General features: G+C 35.6%; 1 protein-coding gene across 1 annotated transcript in view; it reads left to right on the top strand.

Annotated features, from left to right (window-relative positions):
* Nucleotides 1–26,604, top strand: part of Xrn1 (5'-3' exoribonuclease 1) — a 123,100-nt gene that overhangs the window by 69,949 nt on the left and 26,547 nt on the right. Inside the window, exons 26-34 of the mRNA XM_010608183.3 lie at nt 2,413–2,502; nt 2,872–3,007; nt 6,968–7,024; nt 7,146–7,278; nt 13,383–13,452; nt 14,606–14,813; nt 16,801–16,896; nt 22,253–22,361; nt 25,633–25,694. Coding sequence (XP_010606485.1) covers nt 2,413–2,502; nt 2,872–3,007; nt 6,968–7,024; nt 7,146–7,278; nt 13,383–13,452; nt 14,606–14,813; nt 16,801–16,896; nt 22,253–22,361; nt 25,633–25,694 — 961 coding nt within the window. The remainder of the gene's footprint in view (nt 1–2,412; nt 2,503–2,871; nt 3,008–6,967; nt 7,025–7,145; nt 7,279–13,382; nt 13,453–14,605; nt 14,814–16,800; nt 16,897–22,252; nt 22,362–25,632; nt 25,695–26,604) is intronic.

Raw genomic sequence — 26,604 nt, 5'->3', positions numbered from 1 at the left:
ATATTGAATGGCCAAAAACTGAAAACCTTCATGTTAAAATCAGAAACAAGACAAGGATGCCCATTATCACCACTTCTCTTCAATATAGTTCTGGAAACATTAGCCACAGCAATTAGACAAGAGAAAGAAATTAAAGCAATAAAGATAGGAAAGGAAGAAGTTAAACTATCATTATTTGCTGATGATATGATACTCTACATTGAAGATCCAAAAAACTCCACCAAAAAACTTCTAGACTTAATTGACAGATTCAGTAGAGTATCTGGATACAAGGTGAATACCCAAAAATCAATAGCCTTCTTATACGCAAATAACAGACACACGGAGAGAGAAATAAGGGAAAAAATTCCTTTTACAATAACATCCAAAAAAATGAAGTATCTAGGAATCAATCTAACAAAAGAAACAAAAGATCTCTACATTGAAAACTACAGCACTCTGAAAAAAGAAGTTGAAGAGGATATAAAAAAATGGAAAGATATCCCCCGCTCCTGGGTAGGAAGAATCAACATAGTGAAAATGGCCATACTACCAAAACTGCTATATACATTCAATGCAATGCCAATTGAAATTCCAACACTATATTTCACAGAACTAGAAAAAAAAATCCAAAAATTCATTTGGAACCATAAGAGACCCAGAATAGCAAAAGCCATTTTAGGCAACAGACACATGGCACCAGGTGTAACAATTCCCAATTTGAAACTATACTACAAAGCCACTGTGATAAAAACAGCATGGTACTGGCAAAGAAATAGGCCTGAGTATCTCCTTTTTGATCTCTCCAATGTAAACAACAGGTCTTATGCTGGGGTGATAGGCAAGTCTAACTGCTAGTTACTTAAATGTTCAACCAAAATCCTACTAAATCTCACCCCATGCTACACCCTTCAAATATACTTAAAGCCCATAATTTTCAAACTTTTGCAGATTCCTATGGTTTAAATCTTGCTACTTGTATATAGTTTGTTTTTTGTTTTATTTTTGTTTTTGCAGTTGTAGAAGTTAGTTGTGCATACAAAGCAACAGTTCACAAACTGGGAGACATTGAACTAGGAATAAGAATCAGTCTGCCTTCTAAAATTTTAAAAATAAAATCTTATCTTGCAAGCCAGGCATGGTGGCTCACGCCTGTAATCCCAGCACTCGAGGCAGAGGCAGGGGGATCGCTGTGAGTTCGAGACCAGCCTGGGCTACGTAGTGAGTTCCAGGTCAGTCTCAAGTACATAGTGAGACCCTGTCTCAAAAAACAAAAACCAAAAACAAAGACAAAAAAATCTGATCTTGCAGCACTGTCAGTACTGTTTTGAATTTATTATGTATATTATTTTCTAACATCCAAAACTAAACAGTTGATATGTTTATTTTATATTACTATTAAATTTTTATTATTTACATGAAAAATAATCAGTCTGCCTTACAGCACAGTTTATAAAAGGTGTTTTGACTTTAATCATTAAATTTGTTTCTCATTGACTTCCCTTACTGATTATTTAGGATTCAGCCTATCACTGCTTGAGAAATCAGTTACTCATCTATTCAATTTCTAGTTTCTGAAATTTTGTTAACAATTCATATATGCCATCAGCTACTCTGCTTCTCTCCTTACTTGTCTTTCTATGCCTATTCCCTATTTTATACTTTACCATCATTTTATACTTTACCATTATTTTAATAGATTGGGAAAGGACCAAAAATAAACATGTGTTTAGTCTTCGTATATGTACCTGAAAGCCCTGCACTATTCAGAAAGAAAGGGAGTTTTGAGGAATTCTATAAGATGCTTTAATCTGTTTTACTTTGTTGTATTGTGCAGTATTCCAGTTTTGTTTGAAAATAAGAGAATGAACTTGTAAATACTATTTTTGCCTGTTTATCATGTTATTATAATCAAAGAAGAACCACAGTCACAAATTTTTATAAGTTTATTAATTGAACCATTTATTTCTCAGCCAGTGGGAGCACAGGAATACTCTGGCTTTCAAATCTTCTAGACTTTATTAATAAATCTCTTAAAAATACTGTAATTATAGCCGGGTGTAGTAGCGTAAGCCAGTAATCCCAGCACTTGGGAAGTTAGGGCAGGAGAATTACCACAAGTTCAAGGCCAGCCTGGGTTCCTATACTATATAGCAAGACCCTGTCTCAAAAAACAAGACAAGAAAAAATATACAGAAATCAGGCCAGGGATTTAGCTCAGTGGTTCTGCTGCCTGCCTCACAAGTATAAGATCCGAAGTTCAATCCCTGGTACCAAATAAATAAATAAATAAATAATACTGTAATCCTAATTCTTTTAGTGTACTTTACATTTCCTATTAGGGTGTGAAATTATTTCATAGGAAATTTATGTGGCATCATTCGTTTATTTTTAAAACAATTTGTTTGTTTGTTTGCTTGTTTGTTTGGCTAGAGCTCCAGAACTATTTAGTTATATAGCAAAAAATAGCCAAGAGGATGTGTTCTACGAAGATGACATTTGGCCTGGAGAAAATGAGAGTGGGTAAGCAAGATCTGTGGTATTTACTGTCTCATAGTTCAACTTATTGGTTCCACTGAAAGGGACAGCTAGTTTATCAAGAATTTCTCGTTATTTGTTTTGTTTTGTTTTCTCTTATTTCACTTATGCTTTAAGAACTCAATAAAATGTTTATTTTCTTTGTTTCTGAAATATTTTTAAACTAATTTTTGTGGGTTTTTTATTGTGGAGAGGTAACATACCCATATTTATTACAGATTTGTAATACCCAATTAAGTTTAGTGATTAATAATTATATAAATTTGTGACAATTCTTGGAAAGTTTCTGTAAGTTCTTTTATATGAGTCTCAAAAATTTTAATCAGTGTGAAAAATTTATTGTTTTTACTGTAGTGCCGAGAAAGTTCAAGAAATTATTACTTGGCTAAAAGGACATCCTGTCAGTACTTTGTCTCGTTCATCTTGTGATTTACAAATTCTGGATGCAGCTATTGTTGAAAAAATTGAGGAAGAAGTTGATAAATGCAAGGTACTAACTTTTAATAACCAAGATTATTGATGAAAGGGGCTGGGGATTTAGCTCAATGGCACCGATTTTAATTAATATCAAATAATCCTGTTTAGTTGAATAAATACATTTATTATTATTTTAGTTGAGTAAATACATTTCAGTGGACAAAAGCCATAACATTTAAATTTTGTTTCTTCATAATGTTTCCAACTTTCAGAATTAGTGTTTTCAGATTTATGATAGTTTGTGTCTGAGAAACAAGGTTAATCCTCTATTCCTTATGGTTTTAACTATATTCTTTAAAGACACAGTTCATGTTTTTATAGAACATAAAATTTATCCAGTCAGATGCAATGATATGAATTTGTAGTCCCAGTTACTTGGAAGGCTGAGACAGGGGCATCACTTGAGCTCAGTTCAGGACCTACCTCGGCAAAATAGAAAAACCCCATCTCAAAACAATACAAATTTTATTTATTTAATTGACTTTTATAAAATTACTTCTAAATTATACTTCTGCCCTTTTTTCACTCATTAATTTATGCAGGTATTTAAAAGTGTTGAAATTCCACTTAATCTCCTATTTTTTGTATATTTTTAAAAGAAGAAAGAGTGTGTAGTAGACTTATCTATTTAAATCCTCCATTTGCTATGGTAGAATTTGGAATGATTGAGCTAGGGATATAGCTCAGTGGTAAAGAGCTTGCCTAGCATGCAGAAGGACTGGGTGCCATCCCCAGCATCACAAAAGAAAAAATATTAATGCCTCTTTGCTACTAATACCTGATAATGCTTTCTTATTATTACTATTATTGAATTCTCTTATCTCCAAGAGCTGTGATTACCGCTTTTAAAAGTCATCACTAAATGATTTGAAAAAAATACAGGACTCAGAGTCAAGAGTTTAATCATTATTACAATTTTTTTCCAATTCTGGGGATCAAACCCAGAGCTTCACTCATGCTAGGCAAGCACTCTACCACGGAACTATACCCTCAGGCCAAAGAGCTTAATTTTTGGAAAGTTATTCAGCTAAGGATAGAAAACTTGTATTTCTTTTTTATTGTCTTTCAGTATAGAGTGATGTTTGGTAGCACTGTTTTTGAAACTAATTTTCTTGTTAACAAATATTCATAACTTGGAAGACTCCCAGTTTTTTAACCCATTTGGATACAGAGCATTCTAAAATGTCTTACACATTTTTTTCCTTTACTTTACAAATGGAAGATACATATAGGTGTACATATAGATAAGAATTTTATTTAAAACCTTTTGTTTATTTGTTGTTTTGTTTTGTTTTGTTTTTGAGTACCGGAAATCAAAGTCGGGTCCTTGTGCTTGTGATGTAGGCAACAGAACCACTGAGCTAAATCCCCGGTTTACGAGGGGGTTTTTTTTTCCTTTTTGTGTTACACTGTTTTTATGGTGTTGAAGAAGAACAAACAAAAAACCTAATGCAACGTTCTGAAGATGATTTAAATTTTTCTGTGTTTTGTAGGATCATCACTAAAAGTATCAGTAGTAGCCTAGCACAGAGTAGTACTTGCTTGTAATCACAATTATCAGGAGACTGAAGGAGGAGGATCATAAGTCTTAAGGCCAGCCTGGGCAACTTAGTGAGACTGCCTGAAAATAAAAATGTCTTGAAAGGGCTGACTGGGGATGTAGGACATTGGTAGAACACTTGCCCTAACATGTGCGGGCCCCCTCAGTTCAGTCCCCAAAACTACCATTTCTTTTAAAAAATAATCTTAATAGTTTTATTTGTTTGGTTTTTTGGTTTTTTTGGGTGTTTTTGTTTGTTTGTTTTGTTTTGTTTTGTTTTTAGACAGGGTCTCACTATGTAGTTAAGAGTGATCTGGAACTTACTATGTAGTCCAGGCTGGTCTCTAACTCACAGATCCTCTTGCCTCAGCCTCCCAAGTGCTGGGATTACAGGTGTGCACCACCACACCCCACTAATCTTAATAATTTTAATAGTGCATGCTAATTATACAGATAATGAGTTTCACTGTGGCATATTCATGAATGCATATATCACTTTGATCTTGTCTACCCCCCATTCCCCTTCCTTTCCTCCTTCTACTGATCCTCTTCTACTTCTCCAATAGTCACCTTTCTACTTTTCGTATCTTTTTTTTAGTGGTTCCCAAATTTAGGTAATTTTCCAAAGTACTATGAAAGCTTTAAAAAAATAAAAATTTTGCCAGGCATGGTGGCGCACACCTATAATCCCAGCACTCTGGAAGCTGAGGCAGGAGGATCCCTCTGAGTCCAAGACCAGCCCGGGCTACATAGTGAGACTCTGTCTCCAAAAAACCAAAGCTAAATAAATAAAATAAAAATTAAGTGTTAGGGATGTAGCTCAGTGGCGCCATGCCTGCCTGGCAAGTGCAAGGTCTTAAATTTGATCCCTGGTACCACAATCAATCAATAAACACACGCACATAAATAAGTAATAAAACCTTGGTTGGCGAGCTTAATTTGTTCTGTAAACATCCTTGTAATCCAAATCCCTTATACTAAATATCAAAGAGATTTCCCCATAACAAATAATGAAAACTCAGGTGATTCATTCCACACCCCAAAAATATTTATATAAAAATGATTACAGTACCGTAGTATAATTTAAAATAATAAAGAAAATGCCAAATATAAAGAAAAATTAACAATTTAGCCTGCACATACTTTTTTTTTTTTTTGGCAGTATCAGTCAAACTCAGGACCTTATATTTATGAGGCAAATGCGGTGCCACTGAGCAAAATTCCCAGCCCAGCCTGCACGTGTTTTTGAAAACCTTCATGGCTGGTGTGAGGGAGACAAGAGAAGGGTTATTGTATAGGGTGACTTTCACTATTAGTAACAGAATCACTGCCATCTGTTGGCTCAATGAGGTCTTTTTCTTTTCATGCACCTTTAACAAGGAACCTATTCAATGACATTTGCTTTTGCCTCTTTGAGGTTTTGCAGAAATGTGGCATTGCATTGTCCTTAAACAGATTCATCACTAGCACTGTTGCAGCCTTATTTGGGTGATGCTTTTCTACAAAATTTTGCAGTTTCCCACATTTTATACATTTCTGTTATCTCATTTGAAGCGAGGGATTCCTCTGCCTTTTTCTCCTCTTCCTCTGCAAAGGAGATCTCCATAACCTCTTGCTGTTGAGAGACACCACTCACAGTCCTGCCACAGAGAAAAAGAAGCACCATTGGTTCAGTTGATCTTGTGACATTTGGTGTCATATGCTACTTGTATTGCAAGATACCACTCACTTATCAAATTAAAATTTATTTGAAATATTTGCTCATCTTACAAAACACTCACCAAGCAAATTACTCACTATCCAAGTTTCACTGTACTTCTTATTAGAGAAAACAAACAATGTACATAAAATTTAAAACAGGCAACCTGATCTTTTGTGTTAGAAATAAGTTTACTTTTGGGAACAGTAGTAAATGATTGTGCTTAGTAAAGATATTTCTTGGATCAGGTAGAGTTACACATAGATATACTACAAATTTATATCTGGCTATGTACTTATGACTTTGCCCTTTTTTTTTCCATACTGAGGATTAAATCTAGGACCTATGCACTGAGCCTCATTCCTAGCCTTTTTTATTTTATTTTATTTTTGATTTGAGACAAGATCTCACTAGGTTGCTAAATTGCCCAGGCATGCTTCAATCTTTCAATCCTCCTGTCTCAGCCTCCCAGGATGCTGGTACAGGTGTGCGTTAGCACACTTAGCTTAACTTTGCATTTTTATGTCTTATGTTCCAAAATTTGTACTTTAAAAGTTTTTAAGAATCTAGGTTATAGGTAGTTTATAAATGTTTAGTTGATTCCTCTTTACTGCAACTCCAGAACTTTAGTTTTTAAATTAATCATTTCATTTGACCTTATAGAATTCAGACATATTGAAGTAATAATATAATAACTTCATAATTTTATATTTTAAATATTTATCTTTTCTCAGCAAAGAAAAAATAATAAGAAAGTACGAGTGACAGTGAAGCCCCATTTGCTATACAGAGTAAGTTTCTGTCAAATAATTCAAAGTTATTATTTTTATTTTTAAAGTATGAAAGGAACAAAAATGTTTTCAATATATCAGTAAGACTTTTAATTATAATTAAAAACTTCCTTCTTTTCAGCCTTTAGAACAACAACATGGAGTCATTCCTGATAGAGATGCAGAATTTCGTCTCTTTGATCGTGTTGTGAACGTGAGAGAGAATTTTTCAGTTCCAGTTGGCCTTCGGGGAACCGTCATAGGAATTAAAGGGGGTAATATTTCAACACATGATGTCTTCAGCTACTTTTATATTGTAAAGGAAAACACAGAGTTGTGTGTTTTATATAGCCAAGCAGAAAACAACTATAAATCAGGATAAAACTGAATCCCTATATGTATTAGTTTTTTGGCTTTCCTTTTTTCTTTTTAGTTTACGCTTTTCAGAGAAAATTCTTTTCTGTTTCATATAACCATTTTAATAGTGATTAAAAGAGCAAGAAGTGGCAAAGAGACTATAGAGAATTTGGTAGTTTTTATATAGTACACTACAGTTATAAGATCTTGGAGGGTATGCATATATTTTCATGAAACTGAGAAAGTATTTTTATCAATTCTCCTTAAACTTTCCTAATCTTGCTCAGATCTTTTCCTTTTTATTAAAATCTCTAGGTTTCTGTGAATAAACAAAAAAGTCATTTTATGGTTAAAAGACTTGGGAAATGTGCATATGAATTTGTATTTTACGACTATAACTAGATTATGTAAAACAGACTTTATCACCTGTTGCACAGTAATTAATATGCAGGATGTTATCACTAATGTGCTATGTACTTTAAAATGGTAAATTTTGGGCTGGGGATTTAGCTCAGTGGTTCTGCCACCTGCCTTGCAAGCACAAGGTTCAAAGTTTGATCCCTGGTACCAAAAACAAAACAAAAACAAAAAGGTAAATTTTATGTGCCTTTGTCATTTTGTCGTTTTGGTGCTAGGGATTGAACCCAGGGTTGTCATGCATGCTAAGCGCATGTTCTACCACTGAGCTATATCCCCAACTCCTATGCGATTTTTACCACAATTTAAAAAGTCAAGGGCCGGGGATTTAGTTCAGTGGTTCCACCACCTGCCTTGCAAGCACAAGGTCCTGAGTTCAAGCCCCAGAACCGAACAAAAACAAAAAAAGTCAAAACTGCATACCTGTAATCCTAGATACTGAGGATAGTGAGGTGGGAGGATCACAGGTTCAAGGTCAAGCTGAGCAATTTAGCAAGACCTTGTTTCAAATAAAAATAAAATAAAATAAATAGGCTGGGGAGGTAGTTCACTGTTCCCTCAGTTCAATCCCTGGCATCACAAAAATGAATGATGATGATTATGATGATGACAACAGCAGACAAAAAATAGAAAGTATTCCAGAATCTAAATGTGCTTCAGAGGGCCAGAGAGTTCCACTTGCTTGCCTCTCAAGCACAGGGTTCTAAGTTCTATCTCCAGCACCAAAAAAAAAAAAAAAAAAATTTACTAAAGTAGGCAATTTAGTCACATTTTTTGTTTAAAAGTTTTAAAGACATTTACTTGCACAATATATTACACATTTCCAATTTTAATCTATCAAGAAATAACCCTGCAGAAACTAGTTTGTGCTCATTTCAGTAATATTTCTTAGATTTAATCTCTTAAATGCCTAAAGTGACTTGGGCCAGGGATTTAGCTCAGTGGTTCCGCTGCCTGCCTCTCAACACGGTCCCGAGTTCAATCCCCAGTACCAAAAAACAAAAAAATAAAAAATAAAGTGAGTGACTTTACAGTGTAGATTAAAGAAAAAAAAGTTAACCCCAGCATGAAGCAGCAAATCAGGTGGCCACTGGTTGGCGTGCCTGGAGTTCCAGGCTAGCCTGGATCACATAGTGAGTTCAAGGCTAGCCTGATCTGCTTGATAACATCCTGCCTCAAAAACAGAAAAGGAGGCTGGGGATTTAGCTCAGCGGTTCGGTGGCCTGCCTTGCAAGCGCAAGGACCTGAGTTCAATCCCCGGTACAAAAAAAAAAAAAAAAATACAGAAAAGGAAGTCTTGGAGGCAGAATATCTTCACTTTGGGGCTCTAGGCTATCAGAACAATTTGAAGGACAAAAGTGGAAGATTTAAACTATCCATGTATAAAGTTTATAAAGCAATGATGGCAAACCTTTTAGAGCTTTCAGTGATAAAAATAAAACACCCTGCTGCAGCATGGGTGCCATAGTTCGCCACTCCTGTTTTAAAGCTTGAATAAGGAAAAACTGTACATTGGCATCAAAACAGTCATGAGTGCAAATCAGTGAAATGGAATTAAAATCTAGTAACAGACCCATACATTTTTTGGCCAATTGATTTTTCAATAAAGGTGCCAAGATAATTCATTAGAGAAGGGATAATCTCTTCAACAATTGGTGCTTAGACCTAAATGTAAGGGCTAAAATTATAAAAGTTCTACAAGAAAATCTTTTGGGGTTTGTTTTTGTTTTGTTTTTATAACTGGATGCTAAACCTAGAGCCTTCAGAGTGAGCTGCATCCCATCAATTTTTTTAAGAAAGGATCTTGCCAGTTTGCTCAGGCTGGGTGTGAGTTTGCTTTCCTGGTTCTACTCCCAGAGTGCAGAGATTATAGGCTTGTGCCACCATGCCAGGTTTGAAGAAAAACCTGGCATGTTGTACTGGGGGGTTGAACTCAGGAACTTATACATGCTAGGCAAGTGCACTACCACTGACCTATATTCCCAGCTCCCTAAAGAAACTCTTAATAACCTAGAGTTTGATAAAGGTACCAACCATAAAAAATTTTTTGGTAATTTAAGACTTCATCAAAAAACCTTGTCTTGCCACCTGCCTCACAAGCACAAGGACCCAAGTTTGATCCCTGGTACTGGAAAAAATAAAGACCTTGTTAAGGCCGGGAGTGTAGCTCAGTGGTGCCACACCTTACTCACAAGTGCAAAGTCCTAAGTATCCCTGGTATCAAAAAAAAAAAAAACAGGGCTGGGGATTTGACTCAGTGGTTCTTCTGCCTGCCGTGCAAGTGCAAGGGCCAGAGTTCGATCCCCAGTACCAAACAAAAAAAGCAAAAAACCTTACCACAGAAATGAAAAGACAAGCCACATACAAAGAAAATGAAAGCCCTAAGTCAGTAAAACACTTGTATTTAAAATGTATAAAGAGCCAAGGATTTAGCTCAGTGGTTCTGCCACCTACTTCGCATGCGTAAGGTCCCAAGTTTGAGCCCCAGTACCCAAAAAAAAGTAAAATATAAAAAGAATTTTTATAACCTAGTAATAAGCAACTTTAGTTTTTAAATAAGCAAAATAGCTGAACTGAAGTTTTCCTCAGAAAACATGCCAAAAACATGAAAAGATGTGCAGTATATTAAGAAATTTGCAGGGCCAGGGATTTAGCTCAGTGGTTCCGCCGCCTGCCTCGCAAGTACAGGGTCCTGAGTTCAATCCCTGGTACCCTCCCAATAAGAGAAATTTGCTGCTTTCTCTGTGACTTGCTCCCCTATTTAACCCCCATTTAATCAGTATTACCTGGGTGACTGTACTTGGTCATGGTTTTACCCCATCTCATGCCCACCTTGTCATTTTCCATTAGGTTCTATAGGTTTGTCCCACTTTGTACCTGCCTCACCACGTGGCTTTATTGTATAAAATGTCTTTGAGAAGTGGGATGGGTGGGCAACTCACTTTCTAGTCCCCCTTCTGTCACTCTTAGGCAGAAGCTTTCTTTCTCCCAATAAATTTTTCCTACTCTTAAAAAAAAAAAAAGAAAGAAAGAAAAGAAAGGAATATGCTGGGTGTGGTGGCACATGCCTGTAGTCCCAGCGCTTGGGAGGCTAAAGTAGGAGGATCACCATGAGTCTGAGGCCAGCTTGGGCTACGTAGTGAGTTCAAGGCCAGTCTGAACTACATAGCAAGACCCTGTCTCAAAAAACAAAACAAGTTAGTCATTAGAGAATACAAAGTAAAACCACAAGAAGATATTACTACACACGAACTGGACTGATTATGCCAAAGTGTTAGCAGTATTTTAGAGCAACTAGAACTCTCCTCTACTGCCAGTAGGAATGTAAAATGATGCAACCACTTTGCAAAGTAGTTTGGTTAGGTTCTTAAAAAGCTACCAGGCATGGTAGCACATGCCTGTAATCCCAGCACTCAGGAGGATCATGGAGAATTAGAGGTCACCATGGGGTAAACTGACTAATATAATATATAAGAGACCCTGTCTCGGATGGATGGACAGACAGGCAGATGGGCTAAACATAGGGCCAATCCATTTATTCCTTAAAACTTACCCAAGAGAAATGAGGACTTAGACTGTCTGAAAGCCTGGTTCATTAATTTTATGGTACCAGGGACTCAGGACCTTGAGCTTGCAAGGCAGGCTTGGTACCACTGAGCTAAATCCCTGGCAAGTTCATGAATCTTTATAGCTGCTTTATGTGTAAGGTCGAAAAACCAGAAACAATTGAAATGCTTATCAACAGATGCATGGATTAACAAATTGCCACTACTTATACAATAAAATATTTCTTGGCAAAGAGAAAAAAGTTACTGTCCCATATATGAAAATAATTATACTGAACTGAAAGAAGCCAGACAAAAAAGGAATATATACTATATGATTTGTGTGTTTAAAATTTTAGAAATATGAGCTGGTGTATGGTAACAGCAAATTTTTAGTGGTTTTCTAAGGAGCAATATGGGTTACAGAAGGACACAGGAAAATGATGGGCATGATTATTATATTTGTGGTTGCTTCATGCCTAAATATATATAGAAAAACTCATTAAATTGGATACTTTTTTAGCAAAGCATTTATTGGTACATTTTAGATATACATAGTCGTAACATTCATCATAAGGAATTTGTACCAGTACATGATATATTGCTACTTCTTTTTTTCCCTCCATCCCCCTTTCCCTTCTACTTGTCCCCTCCTTATATTCGAAAACTATTTCCATTTTTTTCTTCTATTTTCTTTTTTTTTTTCTTGTTCCCCTGTCCTTTTTCCCTTCTCATTTGAACATTCTCTTCCCATTTCCCTATGTCTGTTGTACATTATAGTCCTTATTTTCACTTTTGATTTCGCCAAAGAAACAGTGCAGTATTTAAAGATGTGTATTCGATTTGTTTCACTTAAGAATATGGTCTCAAGGTCTATCCATTTAGCCATAATGTCTCATGCTCATTCTTCTTTATGGCAGATCAGGTCTACATTGTATATATTAAAACAAAAAACAAAAAAAAAACTTATCTTCTTTATCCATTCATAAGTTGATGGGTATGTGGGCTGTTTCCAAGATTGAGATATTACAAATTGTGCCCCTATAAACATATATATACATATATTGCTGTAAATTGCATACTTTATGTACATTTTATCATGTCACTTTTGCACCAATCTATTTTTTTAAAAAATTTTTTGCCAGTTGTGGTGATGCACATCTATAATCCCACCACTCAGGAGCTGAAGCAGAAAGATCGCTACGAGTTTGGGGCCAGCCTGGGGTACATCATGAGTTCAAGACCAGCTTAAACAAATTGTCCAGCCCTATCTCAAAAACAAAACAAGGTGGGGAATTTGGTTCAGTGGTTCCACTGCCTGCCTTGCAAGCACAAGGGCCCGAGTTCAATCCCTGGTACCACAAAAAAACAAAAGCAAAAAAAATTTTTAAGTACATTCCATAACATCCTACAATTTTTATTTTCCTTCTAAACTAGGGAATGGTTCCGTTATGTAAAGGATGATATTTGATGATAGCATTTGCTGGTAGCATTGTTTATAATTTCAGAAAAGTGAGAAACAACTTAAATATCTTTCAGCAAAAGAATGGACAAATTATGGTATATCCATACATGCACCAGTGTATGTTCAGAAAACATTATTTTTTAGTACCAGGGATCAAACTCAGGACCTTGCGTTTGCAAGGCAGGCATGTTGCCACTGAGCCAAATCCCTGGCCCAATTGCAGTAAACTTTAAAAAAATCAAATATACTTTGAAAGTTAAATTGCAAAAGAATATTTTTGCTGTCATATCATGTTTATAATGTTTCAAAACTTGAAAAACAATTCCATGTAATATTTATATGTTGACATATAAGGAGAGTATGAAGAAATGTATAAGAATTATAACTGCCATTAGGAATTAGAACACAGTGTTTTTCCTAAAGGCCAGTCAGTATACTGTTTCTTAAAACACATGATATTCATTGTGTTATTATATCATTCTCCATATTCAAAATGTTTTATGTGAATTTTTAAAATAAAATAAATGTTTCTGAGTCCTCCAAAAACTTGTCTGCTGATTTTTCATTATAAGAATTTTTCTGTCTTTTTTAACAGCTAATAGAGAAGCTGATGTACTATTTGAAGTATTGTTTGATGAAGAATTTCCTGGAGGATTAACAGTAAGGTTTGTATTTCCAGATTGTAATTTGTGAATGTGCTCATGTGACTTCTGATTTTAAATTAGGTAGTTCGTAATATATGCAATATTGTCATATTTTCTACTATGGATATAACTGAATAAACAGACATGCTTTTTGTTCTCTTATTGCTTTCATTTTAGAGAAATAAATTAAGCAACTCATTACAATATTAATTGTTTAATTAAATATGAGCGCATGGAAGGAGAAATGAATAATAGTTAACTGGGAAAAGAGGAAACAATAGTGAAGAATGCTTAGGCAACAGAGTAGCATATGCAACTCAGGACATTTATGATTAATTAAATTAATAGAAATGTAGAGCCAAGGATGTAGCTCAGTGGTGTCGTTCCTGCTTGGTGAGTGCAAGGTCCTGAGTTGGATTCCCCCATCTCACCCCCCCAAAAAAGAAAATTCATAGAAATGTCCTTTGAAAACAGACATGTAAGTCTGTATCACCCATTTTAGGGGGTTATGGGTGCTCGAGCCAGATTTGGTTAATGACAGGTGTAATAATGAAGATAGGAAATTGAAGTGACCCTTGAGAAGTTTGGCTATGAAGAGAAAGGAGCAAATTAACTAGCAATTAGGAATCTTAAGGAACTAGGATTCACTTGTTTTTAATTTAACATGAGTGAGACTTACGTTCATTTGGTTTTTTGTTTTGTTTTGTTTTTTGAGACAGTCTCACTATGTAGTTGAGACTGACTAGAAACTTAGCATGTAGCCCAGGCTGGTCTCGAACTCACAGCGATCCTCCTGCCTCAGCCTCCTAAGTGCTAGGATTACAGGCATGCACCACCATGCCCGGCTATTTTTGTTCATTTGAAAGGAGCTCTAATACAAAGTTTTAAGTTACAGGAACAAAGATATGATAGAATGAGGGCACTACTGTGTGTTATAAAAAGTGAGCTCTGTCACACTTTGTATTAATTTGGGCAAGTTAGTTAAAAGCAGCAGACCCTCAATATCCTCTTTTACAAATATATTTTCTTTGGTTATTATGAAAATCCTCTACTGAATTTAAAAGTAATATTTCTCAGTTCTAATGATGGATTATCCACCCTAAAATTACTCAGTTCTCCTTAGCACATGTAGTGTTATTTCTTTTTGACCCTGATAGAACTTTTTTACTTTTAGGTGCTCCCCTGGAAAAGGTTATCGATTGCCAACAAGTGCCTTGGTGAACCTTTCTCACAGAAGTCGCTCTGAAACTGGAAATCGAAAGTTGACAGCCATTGTGAAACCACAACTAGCTGTGAATCAACATAGCTCAAATTTATTAGTTTCTCCTGGGCATCTTGGAGGCCTCAGCCATTCCTCTCAGTCACTTTTTGTTCCTACTCAAGTAAGTGTCTCAGTCTTGTGACTGTGTGTGTGTGTATTAGTAGGGATCCACCCAGGCACTCAGACATGCCAGGCAGGTGCTCTGCCACTGAGCCACATCCTCAAAAGTCTTCAATTTCTCTCCCCAACTTTTTTTTTTTTTAAACAGGGATCATTATTTAGCCCAGGCTGTCCTCAAACTTATGATCCTCCCACCTCAGCTTCCCAGAGTCCTTGGATTTCAGGTGTATGCCACCACACCAGCTATTCTGGCCCCTTTTTTTTTTTTTTTTTTTTTTTTATTTTTTAATGCATAGAATCAAACCCAGGGCCTCACATTTTCCAGGCAGGTTCTGCACTGCTGAGCTATATCTCTAGCCCTCTGCCTTCTCTTTATAAATTGCAATTAATAGCAAACTTTCTACATGGAAACCTAATTTAATTTCACTGGTTTGATTCACATCAATTTCCGATTTGTTTTAAGATACCAGGCTAGTTGGGCATGGTTGCACAAGACTCTAATCCCAGCCGTGAGGGAGACTAAGGCAAGAGGATCACAAGTTGGAGCCTAGCCTGAGCAATTTACCCACTCAGCAAGACCCTATTGCAAAATAAAAAAATTTTAAAAGAGGCTGGGAAAGTAGCTCAGTGCAAAAAGGCATTGGGTTCAATTTAAGTAGCAAGTCTGAGAATGTCCATGTTTTTTTTCTCTTTATATATTACTTTTCAAATTCTATATTATTCTTTTCAAATTAACATGTAAATGTTTTACAAAATCTAAATACTCTGTTCTTTCTGCTATAAGTGATGTAATTCATTTTATTAAATTTATTTTCATTAGTACATTTTTTGCATTATATAATGATGACATTCATCTTGGGGAGTCGGTACATGTCATATAGCACATCTTAATTCTTTGTAGGCCGGGCATGGTGGTACACTCCTGTAATCCCAGCCCTTGGCCGACTGAGGCAAGAAGATTGCAGTGAGTTCAAGGCCAGACTGAACTACATAGTGAAACCCTGTCTCAAAAAATAACAAAAATTAATTCTAGGGCGGGGATTTAGCTCAGTGGTTCTGCCACCAGCCTCCTAAGCACAAGGACCTGAGTTTGATCCACAGTACCAAAAAAAAACAAAATAATTCTATTTATTTCCCCTTCCCCTTCCTCCATCTACAAATGATATAAATTTGAAAGGTAAATGACAGATCACATTGATGAGAAATTCTCATTATGTGGATGATTTTCTTCATCTTTCTAAGCAAAAAAATTGAATTATCTTTTTGGGTCACTTAACTTTATTTAACTAAGCTTTATTAACTTTAGTTAATTTCATGGCCCCACATCTTAGGTTTAACTACATTTCTTAACCTTTACAATATATGCTTATTATAGACTCTTTGGAAAATACAAATAATTAGATGATGAAAAACAAAACACAAGCAAAATATCCTCTCCAAATATATATATATATGCTTACTCTTTGGAAAATACAAATAATTAGATGATGAAAAACAAAACACAAGCAAAATATCCTCTCCAATATCATAGGTAACCACTGTTAAATTTTTTGTGTCTTTCTCCAGAGTTTTAATCTATATTAAATTAATTTCCTGTAAGTAGTAGCCAAATTTTAAATCTATTAGATTACTTATGTAAAGATGAAGACTTTTAAAATAAAATCTTTAGCATTAGTTTGTATGACATAATATATTAGTACGGTATATTAGAAGAAAAGTGTCTGTTGGTGGGGATAGTTTTTGCTATGCCTTATTTTTCAGTTAAACCATTCGAAACCGTTTTCATATAAAGACAAGTTTCTTTCCAGTAGAGAATACTTTTGTAATTTCCATGCTAAGCTCTTCAAAGAATGAACTGAGGGACTTTAAATAATGAAAGTTTAACATCCTGTCTACCACTGAGTAACTTTAATCAATAATTATTTTAATTTTCAAAAGAATATTTTCTCATTTTTTATTTCCTTAAGAAATTGTTTGTGCTCTGCTAGGTACCTACTAAAGCTGATGATGAATTTTGCAACATTTGGCAATCCTTACAAGGGTCCAGAAAAATTCAGCACTTTCAGCCATCTATACAAGAGAAGGTTAGTATTCTTTGACAGTTCAAAGAAAAAAAATTTTTTTAATGTCTGCAATGATTGATTTCCCCTTGAAATCTCATAAAATTGTAAATGCAGTTTTGGTTAGGAATTTTCATGACTCTTATATATTTAATAGTTTTTGGACCTGTGAGTAAGAGTATAATTTTTCTTTTAAATCAGTTTTGGCATTATTTTTAGTTGTTTACAAGATTGTAACTAGATTTTAAACTCAACAAGATCCTTAATGCCATTAATTAACTGGAGTGTTTTTCTACTGGAGTATAGTATAATCTAATGCTGACAATTGGTTTTCCTAAATATGAATGAGCAAATTTATATTCCTTCATAAAGATTAAGAAGAGGAAAGAAGGATAGAGGTGTAGCTCTTTGGAAGAAAGCTTGCTTAGCATGCGTGGGTCCCCGGGTTTAATTCCCAGCGCTGTAAAACAAAACAAAAAGAAAGAAATGCTGCTAAAAGAATAGAAACTCAGACAATGAAATGAAGAGGAAAAAGAAAGAATCCCTACTAAATTTTTTTGAGTTACTGACCTACCTGGTTAGTCATGTCAAAAGTAATGCTGTATTAATTTTAGAAAGCAGCAGCCTGAGACATTGCAGATTCATCTAATTTAGTGTCTGGATAATGGTGGCATTATCAGAGCTGGAGAGGAAAATATTCCAGATGAAATGATGGTAATCATACAAAGTGACTGTGGGGCTGGGGCTTAGCTCAGTGACAGACCAGTTGTGTAGCATTCAGGAAGTTCACTTCCAGAACAATAACAACAAAAAAGATGAAAACAGAATTAACCCCAAGGTTTAGTAAGTGAAGATCATTGGGAACCTTGGGATCACCCGTTTTAGTAAATTGATGGAAGTGAAAGACTGATTCGAATGGGATTAAGAGAAGAAAAATGGGAGGAAGAAAGTATAGATAGTTCTTTTGACGGGTTTTACTCTGAAAGGAAACATTAGTCAGCTGTACATGGCAGATGCGTATAGTACCTGCTTTTCCCACCTATTCAGGAGGCTGAGACAGGAGGATCCTTTAGCCAAGGAGTTCAGGGTTGGCAGGGTAACATAGTGAAGCCCAGGCTCTTAAATCAGTGAATAAATGGACTGGGGATTTAGGTCAATGGTTCCACTGCCTGCCCCACAAGCACAAGGTCCTGAATTTGATCCCCGGTACCAAAAAAAAAAAGAAAAAAAAATCAGTGAATAAAGGAAAGAAAGAAAGAAAAAAGAATGAATGGCAACCGTATCTTGAATCCTTTCTTGACTGTACCTATTTATGGTCAACTTCTTTATTAACTCCTGCTCTCCCAACCTTTCACTAGGAACTATTCCCCCAAACTCAACAACAGTTTTCTTTTCCCTTTTGCATAATTATTTAAATAATAACTTTGACCCTTATTTCTCTGCTCAGTATTGCTAATCTGTTATCTCTAGTTTCAACTTCTCAATCCAGGCTTAATCTAGTTTTCCCTAATCTGTATCTTTGGTTATGAACTCTCAATTCAGGGTTTTTAGTTCTCAAGAGAACTAGTATAGCTGGATAATAACCTCATCCTCAAGATGCCCCAAAATTAACGTCACTCACATAAAGCCTCTTCTACTATCCTATTTCTAATACCACCATGTCCCCAGATATAAAATCTAAAGAATTTAGAATCAAACACTTTTTCTTGACCATAAATTATAATGGACAAGTTGTCTTCTGGGTCTGAACTCTGTTTATACTCTGAAATGGTGTGGTGTGATAAATGTGGTGTTGGACACAGAACTGAGAGATCAGGTTTCATGACTCAAGTTGAGCAAATCTCTTTCCCTGGGCCACTGGGATCACATATAATGAAGACCTTGAATATACATGACCGCACAGGTCTTTTCTAGCCCTAAAAATGTGGTGTTCTATTATTTTGCAATATATAGGACTCCTTGTTTAAGAACATTAGATTCTAACCTCAAATTCCTCAAGCTGATGTGTAAGTGCTTCTCTAATATATAACCGTATCAAATTCATACAAAATGTCCAACTACTTGATAGGATGGCCTATTTCAGTCAGTTTGGTCACTTTCCCTTTGCCATAGATAATTTCTCAGTTTAGATTATGTTCTTTCTGTTCCTTCCACTTAGAATAACCTTTCTTCTTCACTACTAAAATCCCCCTAGGTCTCAGTCAAGATCTGCTAGTTTCTTAAGAACTGCTTGATAAGAGGTTTTTTTTTATCATCTCCTCCATGCAATTCCTATTATTGGATACTATTTTCAGTATTTATTTTAGCTCAAGACTCCCATGTTTTATCTCTAAGTTCCAAGAATTCTGAGCCACCAGATAAAATACAAATTTTGTGTGTGTGTGTGTGTGTGTGTGTGTGTGTGTGCTGGGATTCAAACCCATGACCTCACACATGCTAGGTAAGCTCTCTACCACTGCACTACATTATTGTTTTTAATTTGGTTTTAGGACAGGGTCTTACTAAATTGCCCAGGTTAGTCTAGAACTTGGAATTGTCCTCCCTTAGTCCCCTGAATAGCTGGGATTACAGGCATCCACCACCACTCCCTACTAAAATAGACTTTAAGATAAATGTTGTTACTAGAGGCAAAGAAAGAACTTTTATGAATCTATACTTTAGGAAAAAATGGCACTAAGACTTATATGTACACCTAACAAAAGAGTTCCAAAATACATAAAGTAAAGCCGGGCATTTGGCTCAGTGGTTCCACCACCTGCCTAACAAGCTCAAGGGCCAGAGTTTGATCCCCAGTACAAAAAACAAAACAAAACACAAAATACATAAAGCAAAAACTGACAGAAATTGAAGGAAAAAAATATATAATTCAACAGTAATGATTAAAGACTTTAATATCCCACTTTTAATAATGGAGTAAAGCAACTGTACAGAAAGACAATAAGGATACAGAGGATTTATCTGACACAGACTGCTTTATATTGATATTATATAGAACAACCCAAAATAGGGGAGAAAAGAAGGCAAAGGGGAAAAAAAGGGAATAGAAGGGGAAAAATGGAAACAAAGCTTTTATAAATAAGGGGAAGAGCGGTATAAGGGGGTGTGGGGAAAAAAGCAAGATATATTGTGTACAGGTTCAAATTCCTTAGGATGAATGTTATTATGTAAATCTTAAATGTACCAATAAAGATTTTGCTTCAAGCCGAGTATGGTGGTATAATCCCAGTACTTGGGAGGCTGAGGCAGGAGGATTGCTGTGAGTTCAAGACCACCCTGGGCTACATAGTGAGTTCCAGGTCAGTCTCAACTACATAATGAGACCCTGTCTCAAATAAACAAAACAAAACACACACACACACACACACACACAATAGAATAACCTGCAGGACTATATTTAAAACTACAATATTTGCTCTTTATTTAAACTGATGGTACAACTTTTCTCTGATGTGATACTATGAGCAGGGGTTTTAAAGGTCAAATGTCAGTAATTAGTCTGTGACCAAATTACTTTATCACTTTGAACATCAGTTTTTTCACCCATAAAATGGAATTAAAATGCACCATTATTATGATGTAACAATTATTGCTATGATACTGAGATAATGAAAGCAAAATACATCTTACCATATCTGGTACATAATAGACTTTTTTCCTGTGGTACTGAGGAATGAACTCAGGACCATGCACTTGCTGGGCAGACATGGCGCCACTGAGCTACATCCCCAGCCCAATAATAGACATAATTTTTTTTTGCCCATCTATTATCTTTATGCTCTCATTCTCCTCCGTAGCGTCAAAAGTCCCCCCGCCCACACACACTATTCTGCTGTAGCACTAAACCCCACCAGCCAGTTGTGCGTGGTAGAATTTTCATGCCATTTTAATTGTAAGGGCTGAAAGGGCCTGGGTATGCACATCCTCATTGGCTCTTTCTCTGCACTTCATTGCATATCACAACCATTTTGAAGCATGTCCAGTTTTAGTTGGGGTTTAATGTATCTTTGTACCGAGTGTTAATTTGTGCTTAGAAGAAAATAAGTAGGGGCTGCCAAAAGCAAAACTGTGAAATAGTTACTTTATAGTGAAGGTCTCTAGCCTCCACTTCTCTTTCCGCTTCAGCTGTGGCAAATTGCCTGTTTCTTTTTGCCTTCAGCTTTTTCTTCCTCCCCTCCTCCGAAAATATGTATATGATTAAATCTTTAGATTTATATGAAACTTGCTCATGTCATTTTGCTAATTCTGTACAATTATGAACTGTCTTAATTACTTTAATCATGTTATTTATTTATTTTATCATTAGTCGGTTTCTGTTAGTGAAATCATCCATTTTTGACAATATAACAATATGTAATTTTTTAAATTATAAAAATTTTTAAAAAGCATTCAAGGAATATAAATGGACAACTATCCTCAATTTTTATGAAATACAGTCAGAAATGTTACTTTTTAAAAAAATGTTTTAAATGGAAAAATTTAAACACAATAAAGTCAAAAGAACCCACAGGTTCACCCACCCCAGCTTACTCATGTGCAGCCCTATTTCTTCTATAATTCCTTCTCACTTCCTGCCCCCACCTACCCTAGAGGCAGGATTACAGTATTTTGAAGCAAGCCTAAAGCCTGTAATCCCGGCAGAGTGAGGCAGGAGGATTGCCACAAGTTCAAGGCCAGCCTGGGCTCCATAATGAGTTCAAGGCCAGCCTGAACTACAGAGCAAAACCTTGCTCCAAAAAAAAAAAAAAAAAAAAGTCTGGAGAGACCTGTAGACACTGATTTTCCTGCTTTGAAGAAACATTTACCAAAAATTTAGTAATTTATTGAGCGGGAGATTTAGCTCAGTAACATTGCATCTGCCTCACAAGCACTAGGTCCTGAATTTGATCCCCAGTACCACACACACACAAATAGTATTTTCTTGAGGATTTTTTTCAGCATTTGTTAACTTCGAGCAAACTTAGATTTAATTTCTTCTATTGAAGGAGTTAAGTTGATAAAAAATTTTCTATTGAAAATGGCATTTTTTGAAAATGATTCTTTTTAATTTATTTGCTGTCAAATGAATGCATAGAAAAATGTCTAGAGTGATGGTCATTATATTAATGATTGTTATTTCTGGTGGTGGGTTTGGGGTAGTTTTTAAAATTCTATATATTTTTCTGTATTGATTTTCTAATAAGGTTTATAATTTTTATTTTTAAAGTAATTATGAAAAGTTGAAGAAGGGCCGGGAATTTAGCTCAGTGTTTCCGCCACCTGCCTCGCAAGTGCACGGACCCGAGTTCTATCTCTGGTACCCCCCCAAAGAAAAGTTAAAGAAAATAAATATCTATAACATTAAGATTTTGTTTAACTGATTTGTAAGAATTTTAACTTTCAGGGTGCAGTTCTACCTCAAGAAATAAGTCAAGTAATTCAACAGCATAATTTTGGCTTTCATGACAACAGTGTTAAGTATCAGCAAAGAAAACATGACCCTCACAGAAAATGTAAGTTTTAAGTTAGAAAGGTGTACTTGTATACTATTTGTGTCCTTAAAAAAATAATAAACACCTCTATTGAAATATAATTTACATACCAAAAAGTAAATTTATATTTTTTTCATGTTCACACATTGGTTCTTTTTTTGGGGGGTGTGGTTAGATAGAGTCTCACTGTGTAGATGAGACTGATCTGGAACTCATTATGTAGCCCAGGCTGGTCTCGAACTCACAGTGATCCTCCTGCCTCAGCCTCCCGAGTGCTGGGATTACAGGTGTGCACTACCACACCAAGCACATGTTGGTTCTTTATTTTATTTTAGTTTTTTAAGTTGACATAATTTTCTTTGGGATCACTTTTTTTAAATAAATTTTATTTTATTTTATACCATTCCCTCCCTCAAGCCTTCTCTCCTCCCTATATACAGAAGCTTTGTTTCCATTTTTCCTTCTATTTACACTTTTTTTCTTGTCTTTCCTTCCTTTCTCCCTCCCTTCTCCCTTGTTGCCCTTCCCATTTAAACTCTTTCTTCCCATTTCCCAGTATCCATTACACATTCAATCCATATTTCCGCTTTCACACCAGAGAAACCATGCGGTATTTTAACATTTGTGCCCAATTTATTTCACTTACAAGTATGGTCTCAAGGCCCAGACATTAGATGGACCTTGAGACCATACTCTTAAGTAAAGTAGACAATTAAACCTGGGCAGGGTGGGTGGCCTACACTTGTAATCCCACCACTCAAGAGGTTGAGGCAGTATTGCCAAGAGTTCTACATCAACCTGAGCTACACAGTGAATTCAAGACCAGCCTGAACTATCTCAAAAGTATATGATCAGTGTTCTTTTGGTATTTTCACAAATCCATTTTCATCATCCAGAAAAGAAATACCCTGCCCATTAGCATCACTCTTCTAGCCCCTAGCAACCCCTAATTTTCTTTGTCTCTAGAGTTAGATATTTACCTATTCTGGGCATTTCATATGAGTAGAATCAGAAACTGTATGATCTTCTGTGGCTGTCTTCATTTCACATATTTTTAAGGTTTATTCATGTTACATGTATACATAAGTACTTCATTTTTATGCTGAATATACTCCACTGTATGAATACCACATTTTATTTATCCATCACTACAAAGAATAATGCTGCCATGAATATCTGTACATCATTTGTGAGAACATATATTTGCATTTCTCCTGAGTACATGTTTATGAGTTCAATTACTGAGTCATATTGTGTCTCCATGTTTAACTTTTATGAAATTACCAGACTGTTTCCAAAAATAGCTGCACTATATTAGCAATGTGCAGTGTGTTTTCCTTCTTAGGTTTCTACTCAGATTTCTTTCTACATGAGTCAGTTTAAATAGTTTACATCTTTATACAAATTTCTTCATTTCCTCTAGGTTAGCTAAGTTATTAGTATATAATGTCCATAATATTTCCTTGTAATCCTTTTTTATTTCTCTAAGGTTGGTAATAATATCCCCACTTTCACTTCTAATTCTAATTATTTCCAGCTTCTGTGCTTTTTCTTTTGTTAGTCTAGCTAAAAATTTGTCAGTTTTGTTCTTCATATGAGACCACTTTCTAGCCAGGTGCAGTGGCACATACCTGTAGTCATAGCTACTTGGGAGACTAAGAGGTAGATCATTTTAGTCCAGGAGTTTGAGACCAGCCTGGGCAACACAGCGAAATCCCATCTAAAAAAAATCTGGTTTCATTAATTCTCTCAATTGTTTTTCCACTATTTCATTTATTTCCACTGTAATATTTACCATTTCCTTCTTTCTTCCTTTGGATTTAGTGTATACTTTTTTCTAGTTCCTTAATGTAGAAGATTGGGTTACTGATTTGAATGCTTTTTCTTTTTTAAATTGTTTTTATTGGTACATTTTAAATATACATAATGATGGCATTCATAATAGGGAATGTGTACCTGTGCACAGTATATCTTGCTTCTTTTTTTTCCCCATTCCCCTCCCCCCTTCAACCCCCTCTCTTTTCTTAATATAAGTGTTTACAGCTATAAATTTTTGTTTGTTTGTTTTTTGTTTTTTGTTTTGTACTAGAGATTGAATTTGAGACCTTGCGCTTGCCAGACAGGTGGTGGCACCACTGAGCTAAACCCCCAACCCTAAATTTTCTTCACACAGAATTAGCTGCATCACATAAATTTTGGTGTGTTAGTTGTGTTGTGTTGTTTTGTTTTGTTTTGTTTTTTGAGACTGGGTCTTCCCATATAATTCAGGCTGGCTTTGAACTCACTATGTAGCCCGTGCTAGCCTTGAACTCACAGCACGGCGATCCTCCTGTCTCAGTCTCCCAAGTGCTGAGATTGTAAGGCATGTGCCACCACTCCTGGCTAGTATGTCGTATTTTCATCCTGTTCAAAATTCTTCTAATTTTCCAGTGACTTCTTTAACCCATGCTTTATTTAAATGTTTTGTTTGTTTGTTTGAGAAAAGGTCTCTCTTAGTTCACACTGACCTATGCTTTTTTTAGGAATGTATTTTAAGATTTCCATCTATTTGTGAACTCCAAAATAAAACTCTATTTTATTCCTTTGTGGTCTGAAAACATACTTTGTATGACTTGAATCCTTTTAACTTTATTGAGGCTCGTTTATGGCCTAGTATATGGTCTGTCCTGAAGAATTTTCCATGCTTGAGAAGAATGTGTATTGTATTGTTATTGAGACATCTCTTAGACTCCTTGTTAGTTATAGTGTTGTTTAAATTTTGTGTCTTTGTTGATTTTTTTTTGTCTAGTTATTGTATCTATTTCTGAAAGTAAATTATCTTACTAAAACACAATTGTAGTCAGATGAGTACCTAGTGAAACTTTATTGTAATTGCTTGCCTACCCTTGCCTATTCCATATCTTAACTATCTTTCAGAGTATGACTCCAGCCTGCTTCATTCGTTCTGTTAGGTACCGTTATATCCCTTAATTGCCAGCGAAAGTAGTCTCTTCAGCATTGCAGAAACAGTCTTTGCTTTCTGTTTTAATTCTTTTCCTCCCACTATTAGCCTCCTCTTCTGCCCTTACATCCTCCTAGGCCCAGTTCAGATACCACTTTCCTTCCTTTATTACTAACTGCAAGTATCTCTTCTCCCCCTCACCTAGATAATAAATTCCTTAAGATTAGAAATTATGTCTTCTTGGAATTCTCTTAATCTTTCATATAGTGCCTTCCTATAGCAAATATTTGGGAAATATAGTTGTGCAATAAGTACTTTCATTCACCAAAATTTCTGTTTTCTTGTGTCTAGTTAAAGAAGAGTGTAAGAGTCCTAAAGCTGAGTGTCGGTCACAAAAAATGTCCAGTAAGCAGGTAAGCTTACTTTCTTAAAGTCAAATTTCCAATAGCCAACTTTTTTATTCAGGTGGTAGCTCTATCATCTGACTAAATTTTGCAAACTTTGCAAACAAATCTATAAGGCGTATGGCAAGAAGGTTCATGAAGCACAAGCTGATAGCCACTTGGATGGAACTATCCAAGCTGGAGTCCAGAATTTGGAAATATGTGTATCTGAAATCCTGATTTTGCTATTTAATAGTTGGGTAGGCTTAAGCAATCCTTCTCCTCTCACAGCCTAAATTTCTTCTTCTTTAAAATGGAGGTAAAACTATTGATCACTTGTAGTATCTCTGAATATATAGATGCATATACATATATATAAAATATGAGAATATATCTGCTTACAATAATAGTATAAAGAACAGTGTAGCTGACTTAACAGACTATATACCAGTGATGGCAGATGTTTTAGTTTTTGATGATTCAGACAGTCCACTGTGGTGCATGTGTCATAGGTTCACCACCACTGCTGTATGTATTCTGTGGAATTAGATTGGTATGGGAGAATCTGAGGTCACTTACATTTTACTTTTTATAGTCTCTGATAATTTTTTAATCAAAGAATTAGACATATATTTATGATAAGTGCACTTTTCTATATGCCTGTTATATTGTGACACTTTTCTGTGCGGTACTGGGGAGTAAACCCCACAGAGCCTTCACCCTTTTTAAATTTTTATTTTTAGGCAGGGTCTTTGCTAAATTGCTAAACTGCCTAAGCTGGGCTCAAACTTGAAATCCTGCTGCCTCAGCTCCCCCAGAGTGCTGGGATTACAGGTGTGCACCACTATGCCCAGCATTCACATATGTATTTGGGGTGCGGTGGGGCTTTTTTTTGTTGTTGGTGGTGGTGGTTTTTTGTTTTTGAGATGATGTCTCACTA

Source organism: Fukomys damarensis, unplaced genomic scaffold (genome assembly GCF_012274545.1).
Source record: "Fukomys damarensis isolate Sample0158 unplaced genomic scaffold, DMR_v1.0_HiC HiC_scaffold_37, whole genome shotgun sequence".
Classification (NCBI taxonomy): Eukaryota; Metazoa; Chordata; class Mammalia; order Rodentia; family Bathyergidae; genus Fukomys; species Fukomys damarensis.
The sequence above is the reverse complement of the archived record's forward strand: the minus strand, read 5'-3'. Positions and strand labels throughout refer to the sequence as shown.